This window comes from Heterodontus francisci, chromosome 7, assembly GCF_036365525.1.
Source record: "Heterodontus francisci isolate sHetFra1 chromosome 7, sHetFra1.hap1, whole genome shotgun sequence".
Classification (NCBI taxonomy): domain Eukaryota; kingdom Metazoa; phylum Chordata; class Chondrichthyes; order Heterodontiformes; family Heterodontidae; genus Heterodontus; species Heterodontus francisci.
In genome coordinates, this window is record NC_090377.1 from 105,845,307 (window position 1) to 105,860,962 (window position 15,656).

General features: G+C 40.3%; 1 protein-coding gene across 6 annotated transcripts in view; it reads right to left on the reverse strand.

Annotated features, from left to right (window-relative positions):
- The window catches only part of LOC137372222 (calcium-responsive transcription factor-like), a 73,373-nt gene that overhangs the window by 17,536 nt on the left and 40,181 nt on the right, over positions 1-15,656 (reverse strand). For all 6 annotated transcript variants that reach the window (XM_068035864.1, XM_068035863.1, XM_068035866.1 and 3 more), the window contains 4 exons: positions 14,827-14,944; positions 11,927-12,070; positions 3,682-3,921; positions 2,344-2,506 (listed from right to left, as the gene is read on the reverse strand). In XM_068035864.1, coding sequence (XP_067891965.1) covers positions 2,344-2,506; positions 3,682-3,921; positions 11,927-12,070; positions 14,827-14,944 — 665 coding nt within the window. The remainder of the gene's footprint in view (positions 1-2,343; positions 2,507-3,681; positions 3,922-11,926; positions 12,071-14,826; positions 14,945-15,656) is intronic.

A 15,656-nucleotide genomic window follows, 5' to 3' on the forward strand; every position in this document is an offset into this window, starting at 1 on the left:
TCTTTTTGCTCCCACACCATGACCTCTCTGGTATCCCCCAAGGATCTATGCTTGCTCGTCTCCTATTTTTCATCTACATGTTTCCTTGGAGAAGGCCAGTTGTTGAGGGATGATACTGGAGCCAATCTTTACTCACTGTTATATTTATTTAGAGTGAAACATTACAAGCATCTACCTCCTAACTCAACCCACCCATACTGTTTCAGTAAGTGTCTCTTTATATGTGCTCAAGTAAGACGCCAATTAATGCTGTCCTCCTGCATATACAATTGATATACAATTAACATTCCTCTCGGCAACATTATCTGAAAACACAGCATTAGTTTTCACAAGTACATTGCCAACACACAGCTCTTCCACGCCACCATCTCACTTGACTCCTCTATTATTGCTAAATTATCAGACTGCTTGTCCAATATCCACTTTGGGATGAGCAGAAATTTCATCCAATTAAATATTGAGAAGACAAAAGCCATTGGCTTCGGTCTCCACTACAAACTTGATTCCTTAGCTACTGACTCCTTTCCGCTCACTGGCAAATGTTTGAGACTGAACCAGACTGTTTGCAACTGTGATGTTAATTTGACTCAAAAACGACCACATATCCACACCATCACTATTTCCACCTCTAACGCCGTCCAACTCTGTCCCTGCCTCAATTCATCTGCTGCTGAAACCCTCATCCAGGCCTTAGTTACCTCTATACTTGACTATTCCAGTGCATTCCTGGCTTACCTCCCACATTCTACCCACCATAAACTTGAGGTCATCCAAAACTCTGCTGTCCACGTCCCTAACCCATCACTGCTGAGCTTGCTGACATACACTGGCTCTCCGTCAAACAACACCTCGGTTTTAAAATTTTCGTCCTTGTTTTCAAGTTCCTCCATGGCCTTACTCGTCCCTATCTCTGGAATTCCCTCCCTAAACGTCTACTCCTCTCTACCTCTCTCTCCTCCTTTAAGACATTCCTTCCTACATTACAACAGCAACTATACTTCAAAGGTACTTCATTGGCTGAAAACGTTTTGAGAAGTCCAGTGATTGTGAAAAGGACTACATAAATTGCAAGTCTTTATTTTTTTCTTTAAAATCTACCTCTTTGACCAAGCTTTTTGCCATCTTCTCTAATATCACCTAATGTGTAGCATGGTGTTAAATTTTGCTTTATAACGCTCTTCTGAAGCGCCTTGGGATGTTTTATTATGTTAAAGGCGTTATATAAATACAATTTTTTTTATTGTTTGATGTCATCCAACTGCACATCCTAATTCGGTGTATCACTGGAATCCTCAAGTCAATCCCTACGCCTTGGCTGCCAGTGCTGTTGCACATTGCTTCCATCATCCATTCGCCACAATGCTGCAACACTCCAGGAAGTCCAGCAATTGAGGAAAACTAACGTCTCCCCATCTACCAGGAGCCCAGCATCGTCCCTGAACACTGCTTGAAGTCACACGTCCTTTTGGACCCAAGTGCTTAACCTTCCACAATGCAACTTCCACTCAGATGAAGCCTGAAAGTGAAATGGAGCTCGGAAGATGTCTCAAGTAAATAGCTTGTGAAAGAATCACGCTGAAGATCCCTGGCTTCACTCTCCTGCAAAGCTCATGGGCAACCCCAAACCACATCTGCATAAACTGTGGCAGTTGTGGATACCTGATGTACAAATGAAAAATTAAACAAGTGATTATTGACAACGCAGCTGGCAGCTGACATCATCAGACTGCGCCAATCTGCGCACATTGGCTCCTACTCTCTGCGCAAGCACTGCATTCCGCATTGCCAGGACTGGTTGGCGCATGCGCAAAATTAAAAGCTCTCCAGGGTGTGACTATGGTCACCCAGAACAGAACATGAAACTTATGACGACTCAATGCCTGATTCACAAATAGGAAGGAGACATTACAGTGATGCACACACTACCCCAATGCAATTATCTGGCTTAACCAGCTGAATGTAAAATTATAATTGTTGCTGTACACCTACACCCATCATACAGAAAGAGAGATTCAAACAATATTTTGCCTAAACTAGAAAATAATGTAAGAATTAAACAAAACATCTCAAAGAAATAAATGAGCAAAAAAAAAATCCATGACCATTGATAGAACTTTCTCTGGTGTGGGAGACAGAAGAACAGATCTGCTGCCCATGACACATCTGGAACTGAAGGCCTATTACAGACAGATGCAGTAGAGTGGGGAATGGGGGAGAAGTTTACCCGCTCCATAGGCAATGGCAATTCCTATTTGCTTATGAAGGTTGAAAAAAATCAGAAAAAAGTATTCCATCCCCTCGTTCAAATAGTTACATGCACACCAGAACAAACATATATCTTACTGCTGCAGTCACTGATCCAGATATGTACTCCAGCTCGCCTCTCTGTAGTGCTAACTGTGCTTCGTGGATGTGGTTTTTGATGTCATTGACAGTTGGGAAGAAGGAGAGATTGTGTCTCTCAGGAACATCATCAGGTTTAAATAATTCCCGTTCCACAAACTTTCTGCATGAAGAAAAGCAGATCAATTACAGTCCAGCATATCACAACCAATAGGACCTAGCCCATCCCACCCAACATCAGATAATAAAAACTAACATAGTCCATGTCACACATTCGTGACAAAAACCAAATCAGCCAGACCTAAAGCAAAATACACAGGCAGCCTGACGCAACTGGCATAGTCCTGACCAAATAGAACACAGAAATGAAATTCAAAAGGCTACCTGTAGCCAGCCAGAAATGAACTATGATTTAAAGTGGAGTAATTTGCAAAATGGCTGACAACTGATTGGATTTGGATTTGCTTGGCTGCTTGTGAATTCTCCCCATTCTGACCTGTTTAACAGTTGGTGGTTGACAAAAAAAAACTGGCTGTGAGGAAATAGAGTTAATTTCAGTGCAGCTAACAATCATTAACTCTGATTTTTTTCTCGGAGTGTGTTTTTTGTTGCTGGGGCAAAATCCTGGAACACTCTCCCAAACAGCACTGTAGGTGTACCTACACCACATGGACTGCAGCAGATCAAGGCGGCGGCCCACCAGCACCGGGAAATAAACGCTGGCCTTGCCAGCAATGCTCACTTCCCTTGAACGAATAAAAAAAAAATCAATTATGTGGCTTTTAATCCACATTCCTCACAATGGCAGGCTCAGTATTTTCTGACAACCACTTTCCCCACTGATGTCACCAGCACTCAATGTAAATGAAAATAGTTAGAAAAAAACAGAAATAAGCTAAAGGATTTGAATCACAAATCTCTGCATCTGACTTTTAAAAGTACATCTTGCTGACAAGACAACCCACTTTAACATACAATATAAATGCAATTCCTATACATAGGAATATTGGACTTCCACAGGAGGTAAAATGTAAAAGAATGTTCGAGAAAGCCAGAGTAAGTATGACATAATTCACAGCATCCTTAAATTATTTACCTATCACTTTTAGAAACTAGTTCAGCAGCCTTTTGTATTACAACTACAGTAAATAAGCGACAGAGTTAACCAACTGTCATTTTACAATAATACACATTTCTGCATAGATCAGCCAAATTATTGAGATATTCTTTATATACTGTAGTGACAATTTTGCATCTTCGCATTGTTCTGTAAGCATATTTTCGATATCTGTCTAAATGTTCTCTGATTTCCAGCATTTTCAGGAAAATAAGTTATACCTTAACTGCTTCCGGACCATGTAGACCTGGTCAATTCCCTGAGCAACCAGTTCTCTAATCTTCTCAGTAACACGTGGATGCAGACGAGAAGGCAAGATCTCATTTTCATCCATTATCCCAACATCTTCCTCTTCAACAGAAACAAATGGTGGAGGGGGTGGCAGAGGAGGTGGTGTTAAGTAGGAACCATCTTGATCATGGTACTGATGAGCCTGTGGAGTGGGTAATTGCACATACCACCTGTGGCAACATGAACATGGTCAATAACACTATGGGTAAAACTTGTCAGTGGTCAGAACAGAATTCTGGAAACAAACTCCCAGTATGATCGGCCCCATGTTAGGAGTCTCTATAAATCCTAAATCATTTCACCGGCTCACCTGCAGACTCAAAGAGATAAACAATTATGATCATTAGGCAAAGAGGAGCGTGATCTTTTCAAATTCTCAACAGAAAATGAATCTTGTGCTGCAAGAAAATCGTGTGATCAAATGTGAGGGGAATCAATTAATTCCCATCCCTCGCCCAAGCAAGTAATTCGAACACTCTACAATGAACACGCTCAAAAGCAGTAGTCTCTGGATTACTCCTGCTGAGAGTAGAAATCGGAGGATATGACTGGTTAATGCGTGGCTAGCGGCAAAGTGCAGGAGAGAGGGCTTCAGATTGCTGGGACATAGGAACCAGTTGTGTGGCAGGAGAGACCTGTTCAAGATGGACAGGTTGCACCTACACCTATCCAGAATCAATTTCTTGGTGGGCAAGCTAACTTGTGTTGTTGGGGAGGGTTTAAACTAATTCAACAGGGGGTTAGGCACCAAGATGTAGTGTTAAAAAGTAGAAACAATGTAAGCAGAGGACTGGGGAAACAGAGCTAAAATAATAAATAGGTGCGATCATAGAAAATACAAAGAAGTCTAAGTTGGATTTGGGTGCATACATGTAAATGCACGAAATATGGGTACTAAGATTGGCGACCTGCAGGCGCAAACAGCCATGTGGGAAAATCATGTACTAGTGATACTGAGATCTGGCTCAAAAAAGGGGAGGACAGGATGCTTGATATGCCTGGGTATAAGGTATTCAGGAAAGATAGGGCAGGCAATAAAGGGTTAGCAGTTTTGATTAAGGAAATATTACAGTGCTAGAAATAATGTTCTTGAGGGGTCAAAAACAGAATCTATCTGGTTGAAGTTAAGAAACAATAGACTAGCTATTACGCTACTTGGTATATTTTATAGGCTACTAAATAGTGACAAATGAGATAGAGGAGCAGATTTACAAAGAAACTGCTAGGATGTGCATGAACTATAGAGAAGACTTTTATATGCAAGACTTTAACTACCCCAATTTTGAATGGGACAGTGATTGCATGGGGGACAGAGAGGGGGGAAGAATTTTTGAAGTGTGTTCAGGAAAATTTTGAATCAGTATGTTTCTGCCCAATGAGGAAGTAGACATTACTGGATCTAGCCCTGGGGAATAAAACAGGTCATGTGGAAAATGTTACAGTCAGGCAGCATCTCAGGAATAGTGAGCATAGTACCATAAGATTTAGATTAGTTATGAAGGAGGAGAAGGAGCAATCTGAAATAAAAATACTTAAATGGAGGTGGATTAATTTCAGCAAATTGACGAGGGATCAAGCCCAGGTAAATTAAGAGTAAAAAACAGGCAGATGAAGTAACAGAGAGGGCAGATGATAGCAATGCATAAGTTGTGGATGGTGTGTATATGGACTTATCAAAAGACATGCGATAAAGTACCACATAATAGGCTTGCTAGTAAAGTTGAAGTTAATGGGATAAAAGGGGCAATATGGATACAAAATTAACTAGGGGATAAAAAATAGAAATTTATGGTGAATGGCTGTTTTTCAGACTGGAGGTGGGTATACAGTGGTGTTTCCCAAGGTTCGGTAGCAAGACCACTGCTGTTTTTGATATACATCCATCAGTTAGACTTGGGGTTTACGGCATAATTTCAAAATCTGCAGATGACACGAAACTTGGAAATGTAGCAAACAGTTAGAAAAATAACAGACTTCAAGAGGACATAGACAGGCTGGTGGAATGGGCAGACATATGACAGATGAAATACAATGCAGAAAAGTTTGAGGAATTACATTTTGGTAGGAAGAATGACAGACAATGCAGTCTGAATCTTTGAAGGTGGCAGGACATGTTAAAGCAGTTAAGAGCCAGGAAGTTATGCTAAACCTATATAAAACACTAGTATGGCCGCAACTGAAGCAGTGTGTCCAATCCTGGGCACTGCACTTTGGGAAGGATATGAAGGCTTTGGAGAGAGTACAGTAAAGATTTACTAGAATAGTTTCAGGGATGAGGGATTAGTTATATGGATAGGCTGGAGAAGCTGGGGCAGTTCTTCTTAGAGCAGAGAAAACTAAAAGGAGATTTGATAGAGGTGTTTAAAATAATGAAGGGTTTAGATAGAGTAAATAAAGAGAAACTGTTTCCAATGGCTGAAAGGTTGATAGGTGACACAGATTTAAGATGATTGACAAAAGAACCAGCAGCAACGAGGCAAATTTTTTTTTACACAATGAGTGGTGAGGATTTGGAATGTACTGCCTGATATGGGGGTGGATACAGATTCAATAGTAGCTTTCAAAAGGAAATTGAATGCTTGGGAGAATACTGGAGAAAACAATTGCAGAGATATGGGGAAGAAACGGTGGAGTGGGACCAACAGGACTGCTCTTACAAAGAGCCAGCACAGACCTGACGGGCTGAACTCTCTCCTGTACTGTACTACTCTATAATTCTACAATTTATTAGTGTACCATGTTGAGAACAGCATTATAAACCTTTTTGTATTGATATAGCATGTCACAGATGTAGTTAAATAAAGTAGCTTGCTAGGAATAACATTACTAACATGAAATAATAGATTAATTCTTATCTGGGCTGCAGTGCCAAAGCAAGAACTGCTGATGTCCTGTTGGATGTTACAACTGCAGCTTCAACAGTAGTAACTCACTCTATAGGCATGATTTGTAAATTAATTTTTCCTACAGGCTTGAAGTATATATTGTGGAGGCTGGATGTGGAAAGCCATTCTCCCTGTCTGGATGATCTCTGAATGGGATGACCTTCTTCAGAAGACACAAAATGAAGACCCTGAAATACAAATTCTACTAGCAACTCTCATACTTAAGCAAACTACAAAGTAGTGGAGTAAAACCCTGAGTGTTGCACTTCAAAGCTTCATTGTTTAAAAATTGTCACTTCGGTGCCCATCCTCGAGTGTCCAAAAAGACTTTACAACTTTTAGAGGGGTAACTGGGAAATGCAGAACATAGCATTCCTCAACAATCTCTCTCTCACTCAAGTATCTGACTACGTTAGGTACTATTCCTTCATAAAAATAATCAGATACAATCCTGCAATGAAGGTCCCTTCAGCAATAGGGGAGGTAGTGACTCAGTCTCTGCTGCATTGTAGAAAAGGCCAGCTTTCTGGTACCATGATGTTCACCTGTGGGGTAAATTCTCCATTTGCCTGCAAGGACTACTGTTCACTGGTTGAGGCTCTCGCTAGGTATTGTAGCTGTCAAGCTAGGCATTTCAGGATTTTTTCACATTAGTATGTGAGTGCTGCTGCTTTTCGAAGTTCTGAAGTGTTGTATACATCAAGCAATTCCTTAGCAATTCCAGTAACCTTTTCCAAAGGGCTGATGGAAAATCTTTCCAATTTTAATTTTTTTCTGGGGACACTTGGCTTTGCCACGAATGACAAATTTCTCATACTTGCTAACTTAAAGACAGGTAAACCAGATGGAAGCTCCTCAACTATATAGGGCTCCTTTGTAACTAAGACAGATTTGAAACAGGTTTGCCAAATGAACCCTTGGTGTCCATAAAGGAAATGCTGACTGAAAAACTGTAGCGGGCTTGTCTACTAATGCCACATTTGTATTACATTAATATCGATGGAGACTGTGCTGTAATATAAATTAAGCTATGATAATCTCTTTAAAGGCATAGACATGCACCTCCCAATGTGGACTTTCAAAGGTTTCCAGCAGAAAAGCATCACTTGGAGCAAACAACTTACACATATATAGCGACATTAACATAGTAAAAGCCCCAAGGCACATCACAGTAAATGTTAAGAAAATGGAGCCCCAGCCAGGAAAGGAGAAATAAGGAGTGGCTGAAAACTTGAACAATGAGATGTGTCTTAAGGAGGTTTTTAAATCGAAGAGTGAGATGAAGAGGTTTAGGGAGAGAGCTCCAAAGTGTGGTGATAGTCGGCAAGAGGGAGAGGAGGAAACAGTGGAGGTAGCTGCAGAAATGACAAAGTCCATTTTTCATAACTCTTCAGAGTTAGTTCATGATTGTTGTATTATCGCACTTTCGGTGCGCGTGACACCTCCCCCCAAAAGGGAAAAATGAAATCGTTGATTTCATTTTTGTTTTTTGTATTTTATTTGGGTTTTAGAAAGATGGAATAAAACAGTAAGAAAGTTTAGGGTTACACCACTGTACACATTCATTTCATTCACTCCTCCATCTTACAACTGTGCAGTTGACATTGTTTGAAGCAGCCATTTGAGGTTCAAGCTTAAGTTTTTTGATCATCCTTCCTTTGGATGAGGTACCACCAAAAATTGCATTTCTTTTGGTTACGTGTTGTCAAATGGGGTTGTAGTTTCTCTTGCACCAGTTTGTACTACTTTAGGAATGTTAATCTCCAGGACTGTGATTGTTGGTAAAACCTGTAGTATGCAAATTTCTGTTACTACTTGTTGTAAGGTTCCCTGCTTTTACAAGCTTTAACCCCTTAACTACTGCTTCCGCAATACATGGTGTTAACCATTGAGGTTCTGGCACATTGATAGTTCTTATAGTTCTTATTTCTAGGATGATATTGGTGAAGCATTGTTTCCATTAGCCCCTGCAAGGCATCTGGAATTTCTTCCTGAATTCTGACTCTAAATTGTTGGGTTTGATTAGTTTTGGATTTGGACCTCCTGATTGTTTGATTCTTCAGCGGGTAGATCCAGGCTGACCTCACTTTTAGTTTTCTTGTGATTTTCACAAGTGTGGTTCACTTTAGGGTATGTTAGCTTCCCTTTTCCTTCAGAGATAGGTGGTTCCCTAATGTGCCCCATGTCCTCTGGGACACTAGGGCTCGCTGATGGTTGTACAGCTTCCACTGCACTCCCCTATGGCACTTCAACTAGGTGAGGCATCTCCCTTACTCTTGGTATTCCTGTTTAGGAACTTTCCTCATCCCTACTTAAAGCTTTAAAAAAATTTCAGCTAACCATATCTCGGTTGCTTTTCCTTCAACTTTTGTGGCTTTTAGCTTAGCTTCTTTAAATTTTTTTGGGGTCTATCTGGGTTCTTTTAAATTCTTCTGACTCTATCGCCCCTGTGGGATATTTGGGACTTCCCCAGTCCTCTGCAGCTGTACATAGTTTTGTTTTCTCCTCTCAGTTTCTCCAGTCTCCGTGGACTGTTCTGGACCCTCTGGGTACAATACTGTGCTTCCTGCCACATTGTTGCCCAGCAATAGGTTTACCCCTGCATGGGTAAGCTCAGAATGATTCTGATCTCAGTGACCTACTCTGTAGGTAAATTTTAACTAAGGGAACCTTCATGCATTTGCAAGTAAGCTTCCAAAAGGGTTTGAAAAGAACCGGTATGCTTGAGGATGGTTATCTCCTTGCTTGGGGCATAAAAGGAGTCATTTTTCCTTTGTGCAAAAAGTTCTGATATGTGCTCTGCTTTCGAGTGATATAAGAACACAGGCTTACCACTTTCAAAACCAGTCACAGACTTGACTGCAGTGCCTCCTGCTGTTTTTTTTGGCATACCAATAATTGGCCTGGATATGCCCCGATTTGCCACACTGGAAACATGTCGGGTGGACCCCTACTGGTTTATCCCCTGGGTTCCTTCTTTTAAAAGTTGCCGATTGGTCGGGTTTTCCTTCCTCTTCTTTTCTCGAGCCCATTTCTCTTTCCTTAGCATCCGTGCTATCTTCCCCTAGCTTGTATGAGTTACTAGACCAAAATTTATTCAGACTTAGGGATTTATGTACTAATTCATAGTTGTCGGCGATTTTAGCTGCTTCCATTACTCTTGTGACTCTTTGTTCTTCGATGTGGGTTCTTAAACTACTTGGGATGCTATTTTTAAACTCTTCCAGCAACATCACTTCTCAAATTTTCACGAGGGTTCCAGCTTGAGAGATTGTGTCCAGCGATCAAAAGCCATATGTTTAATTCTTTCGAATTCAATGCACGTCTGGCTGGGTCTTTTACGGGTGAGAGAGTCTGTATGCTTCCAGTACCAGCTCATATACATTTAGAATTGCAGTTTTAGTTTGTTCATAATCAGAGGAACTTTCTTCTGATAACAGGGAAAAAGCCCTGCCCACAAACTCGCCTTGTAAGAGGAGAGTCCAAAATTCTTTCGGCCATTTTAGCCTGGTAGCTATTTTCTCAAATGAGATAAAATATGACTCAACCTCCTCCTCATTAAATTTTGCCACTAGCCCCGAGTGTCTTGGCATATCAACGTTTTGCTCTGAATTGGGGATAGGATTTGAGTGGCTGGTAGCATTTTCATTTTGGGTTTGCAGTCTCTGTAACTCAATCCTCTGCAATTGTATTTTCTCTTGTTTCAACTGAAATTCTCTTTCCTTTTGTAACAAACTCTCTTTCCTCTTTTTCCTTCTGAAATTGCATCTCTTCCTTTTTCATCTGTAACTGGATTCTAGCTAGAATCATTTTTTTCAGTTTCTGCTTCCATGCCGTCCTCTTCCAGTTCAGAGCCAAGTTTAGAAAACCATTTTAAACTTTTCACCAGTTCAGGTTTCTTTGCTTTTTGTCTGAAAGTGATTCCCATTTCTGTAGCTAAGCTTTTTAAATCTTCAACACTTAATTTGTTTTACTTATCATGGGACAACCCTTCTCTACAAATGCTTTAGCATTAAATGTGGCCATCTCTTTCGTTTACAGCACCGTAGAGAAAAAACAGAAGAATACAAGAAAACCTGCTTGTTTATTTTTCCACAATTTTAGAGGTCAATTTTCTTCCCGTTTTCCAAATCTCTCGTTTGTCTGGCGGTTCAGATCCTAGCTTCGAGCCCCCAATTTGTTACGGCCACATGGTGTGACGTGGGTGGTTCCCACTGTTCAACTTCCCACCTGACTGCTGCATGTGTATTTGATTACAGTTTAACCCCTTGGTGTTTTATTTTTCAAATGGACAGACAGCGCCAGGTTTTCTTGTAGGTCTTAAAAACAGAAAGTCAATTGTTTACTGATCAACACGCCTTATTGGAAAATTGTCGCAACCACATCCACTCACGCATTTGGTTACGTACACACACACACACAGAGACAGATAGAGAAGTGAAAAAGGAAGATGACTTTTAATGGGGGAGAAGGTTGCAATAAACCTAATGAATTCTCTTGGAAATCAAGTTCTTGAAGGATGCAGGCCTGAGATGCGTATAGATTTCTCTCGATTGAAGTTTCAATTGAAAACAGTGGGTTACTTCTAGCTCTCACTGCTGTATAATGTAGATGTCGGATTCTGCAGCAGGGCATGTTCTTTTTTTTGCTTGGCTGGAACACAAACCATTAGGATGTTGCTTCACCCTCTCTCTCTCTGGCAGTCTTTTTTTAAGGCAAAGCTGTTATCTCTCATTCCTGTTAGGAGACACTCTGGTCTCTATCCCACGGTGATCACACAATGGCCCAGGGCATGGCTACTTCACACCTTCTTTGTTTCAGAGGAAGACATTCAATTCCGGAATATTTTAGGATATGTGTAGGATGGGTTCAATTGACATCTGTTAGCTTTGAGGATTTGTCCTTTGTCTTTGTCAGACAGCTTGAATACACAAAAGGCCAATCCCTTCCTCTTTGGTGGCCACTTTGGAAAATTGTTCACACTATAAAATGAAGGTTAATTTTTTAAAGACAAAGTCTGTTTTTCATAGTTCTTCAGAGTTAGTTCATGATTGTTTTATCCACGCACTTCCGGTGTGCGTGACATTAATATCTTTTGTTTAGTATCTGAAGTCCTAATACACATATAAACTGTTCAATGGTAGAAAAGAGTCTTAAGTAGGGAGCAAGGGTTTAACAGAAGGGAAACTAATGAGTCACATGGAGAGAAAGAGATTACTGCTAATGTACTTAATATGTTCCAACAAACTACTCATGAGCTATTTATCTTCTGTACATGGAAAATCCTTACCTGACAACTCCTCCTACATCAAATCCATTCTTCTTCAACATATTGAATGCCTTTTCCTGCTCTTGTCGAATAACCTTCTTATCAATCTTAGGATCTGTGGGAACTCTGTATTCTGGAAATTTCCGCACCTTTTTAATGTAGATTCTGTAGCAGAATAAAAGTAAATAGCAGACAAGTTGCACAAACATTCTTAAATAGTAACAGAGGTCTTCAAAACCTTCAACAGTAAGCCGAGGTTAAGAACAGGGAACTCATGGAGGACAGAGTCGCTCAAAGATTTCTGAACTCGTGAAATCATGTATGTGCCCTTCCTATGTTACACAAAGGCTCTTGAAGTGATATTAGTTCTCATTTTGTGTCGGCTGGTAGACATCTTTAAGGTATGAGTAAATCTCAAGGATTGCTCTGTCTATGCCTGTGAATGGAATACTAACCATAAAGCAGCCTTAAAATAATACTGACTGCTTTTGCAGCCTTCAAGATGCATAGCTTAAATCTGCTAGTCCAAGACTGGTCTACTATTAAAACATTCAAATGATTAAATTTCAGCTCTTAAAACCCAGAAATTTAAAACCAGGTGAGACAGGAAACCAAAATACTTGGGCATCAGTACACAAACCTGAATTGGGGCTTTGATAACAGGATACTGCTCTAGCACATTTGTAGTATACGCTCAACTAAAGATAGAGAAAGTTCATTAGACCAGAGAAAATCTGAAAATTTATTCGGTGAGAGAATGCTATCAAGCATATGGCAAATAAGCTATTCTCATTTCAAATGCGTTCTGCTAATTATGATGAATGCTTTTATTCATTTATGTACCAGTGCTCAATAAGATAGAAATCTGGTTTATGCCCAAAACATCAGAGAGACTGGCAACTTCTCCACACCCCTCCAACTAGGCTCTAATAAGACAGATGAATAGGTCCATTCAAGCCATGTTGAAAAATCTTGATTTGACCCTCTTGTAAGCAATTATTTAACTTATTATTGAACTTTGTACTGATTAGCATAACAGACTACTCAGTTGTAAACAATTTGAAGGCGATTAAGAGTCAACCATGTAATGTATGACTGGAATTGCAAATCAAAATAGTGTTATGACCAGGCGGGAAAGAGGCCTAGGGTTCCCTTTCAGCTTTCACCTGGCCTGACTGTAACAGGGTTTAATTTTAAACAGTGTTTTTAGCACCCCCCCACCCTTCTTTGAAGAAATAACAGAAAGAATAGACAAGGGCTTTTGATAAGTTGCCACATATGAAGTGCAGGACAAAGATCAGGTTATGTAACATCAGAGGCCAAGTAGCATAATGAATTCAAAGATGGTAACAAACCAGAAAACAGAAGTTAAAGGAAGGTTTCTTGGACTGTCAGAAAGTGGGAAATGGAGACCAGCCAGGGGTGTGTTGGAGGTATCCATGGTGGGACAACTACAGTTCACGATAAACATAAATGAGTTGGACATGGATACTGGAGGCCTGGTGTTGAAATTTGGAGATGATACCAAATTTAGGGAGGAGTGCGTTACGGCAAATAACATGGAGAACTGCACTAAATATGCAGATAAATGTAAATGAAATTCAATATAGCAAAGTTTGAGGTTATTCGTTTTGGTAGCAGGAATAAGGAAGGTCACTTATTTCCTGGACCAAATGAGGTAGAGCAGTAAAGAGAATACAGATGCATAAATTGTTAAAAATAGCAATACACGTTCTTAAGGCTGTAAAGACAAGTTTATTCTAGAGGAATAGAATACAAAGGAAAGGGCAGTGATGTTAAATTGTTACAGAGCCTTGGCTACGACAACACATATTTATACAGTACCTCTAACATAATAAAATATCCCAAGATGCCTCACAGGAGCATTATAAAACAAAATATGACATCAATCCACATAAGGAGATATTTAGTTCAGATGACCAAAAGCTTAGCCAAACAGGCAAGTTTTGAGGAATGTCTTAAAGAAGGAAAGGGAGGTAGAAAGGCAAAAAAGTGTAGGGAAGAAATTCCAGAGCTTAGGGCCCAAGCAGCTGAAGACATGGCCACCATTGGTAGAGCAATTAAAATCAGGGTTCCTCAAGAAGCCAGAATCAGATGAGTGCAGATATCTTGGAGGGTTGTGGGGCTGGAGGAGATTACAGAGATAGGGAGAGATGAGGACATGAAGGGATTTGAAAACAAGGATGTGAATGTTAAAATCAAGGCATTACTTGACCGGGAGCAAATGTATGTCAGGGAGCACAGGGGTGATAGGTGTATGGGACTTGGTGCGAGTCAAGACACAGGCAGCAGAGCTTTGGGTGACCTCAAACTTAGAACGTTGGAATAGTCAAGTCTAAAGATAGTAAAGGCATGAATGAGGCTTTCAGCAGCAGATGAGCTGAGACAGGGGCAAAGTTGGCTGAAGTTACGGACATGGGAAACAAGTAGAAATTGGCAAATTTAGTGATGGCACGAATATGTGATAGGAAGCTTGACTCAGGGTCAATTATAATACCGAGATTGCGAACAGACGGGTTTAGTCTGACTGCTTCAAGGGAGAGGGATGGAGTCAGGAGCTAGGGAACGGAGTTTGAAGGGGGGACCAAAAACAATGACTTCAGTCTTCCCAGTATTTTATTGGAACAAATTTCCAGTCCAGTACTGGATGTTGGATAAGCAGCCCGATAATTTAGCAATAGTGGAGGCTAGGCCATACTTGGAGTACTATGTGCAGTTCTGTTGGCCATACTCCAAAAGAATAGCTCTGGCAGCATTGTTGCTTCCAGTCTTAGGCTTGAATTGCACTGAAGTGGTTCCCAGAAGCCCACAAAATTCACAATGTTATCCTGAATAGATCAGTTTCAGACAATTTAAAAATGATTGCACATTTGTTCATATTGTTCAAGTGGGATTCTCACCGTGCAGCACAAGTTGCCTTATAATGCTGATTTGAGATGCTCTCTTGTTCTGTTTTCTTAGGTTGAACTCCTTTTCGCCTTGGCCCAAATTGGCATTCCATGACTATGGCCCTACTTCCTGAATGGAACATATGTATATGGTGAGCAGGTTACAAAATCAGTCAAATTACACTCTTGTGAAACCTGTATAACTACTGAATGCTTACAAAGGCTGGTTTAAATTCATGTTGCCAGAAACGGTAGACATGGAGATGCAACATCTAGTCAAGGTTTCAGTGCAGAAATACTGCTCCAGCAGTTACAGAAATAGCTTAACGACATGTTATGAGACTGAGGGAATCATAAAAATCACAACATGAAAATAGGCCATTGGGCCCTACTGGTCTTTATGATCCAGGAGTGTCTTCCTACCCTACATCTCACCTTATCAGCATATCCTTCCATTCCTTTCTCCCTCAAGTACTTATTTAGTTTCCCTTTAAAGTTGAGTTTCCCTTTGAACAAGTAGATTTCATGATCACTTTTTCGACTCTGGTAAATTTAATTTCACAACTTGCCTGGCTGGGATTTGAACCATTGAGTTCTGAGTCAAGTATCATAATCACTGTACTACTGCACTCTAATTCTAATGGTAATTTGGTTGACCTTCATTGGTAACGCTGGACATTTCCTAAACTGCAAAATACAATCACAATAAAACACTAACATTTTACAAATTCAAATCTATTAAATTCAACAGTGACTTATTTGAAGATAGTTTTTAAATGCACTGTTTGAGGAACACACTTGAAATTTTGCAAGTTATTGTAGTGTCACTCGCATCTGTAGCC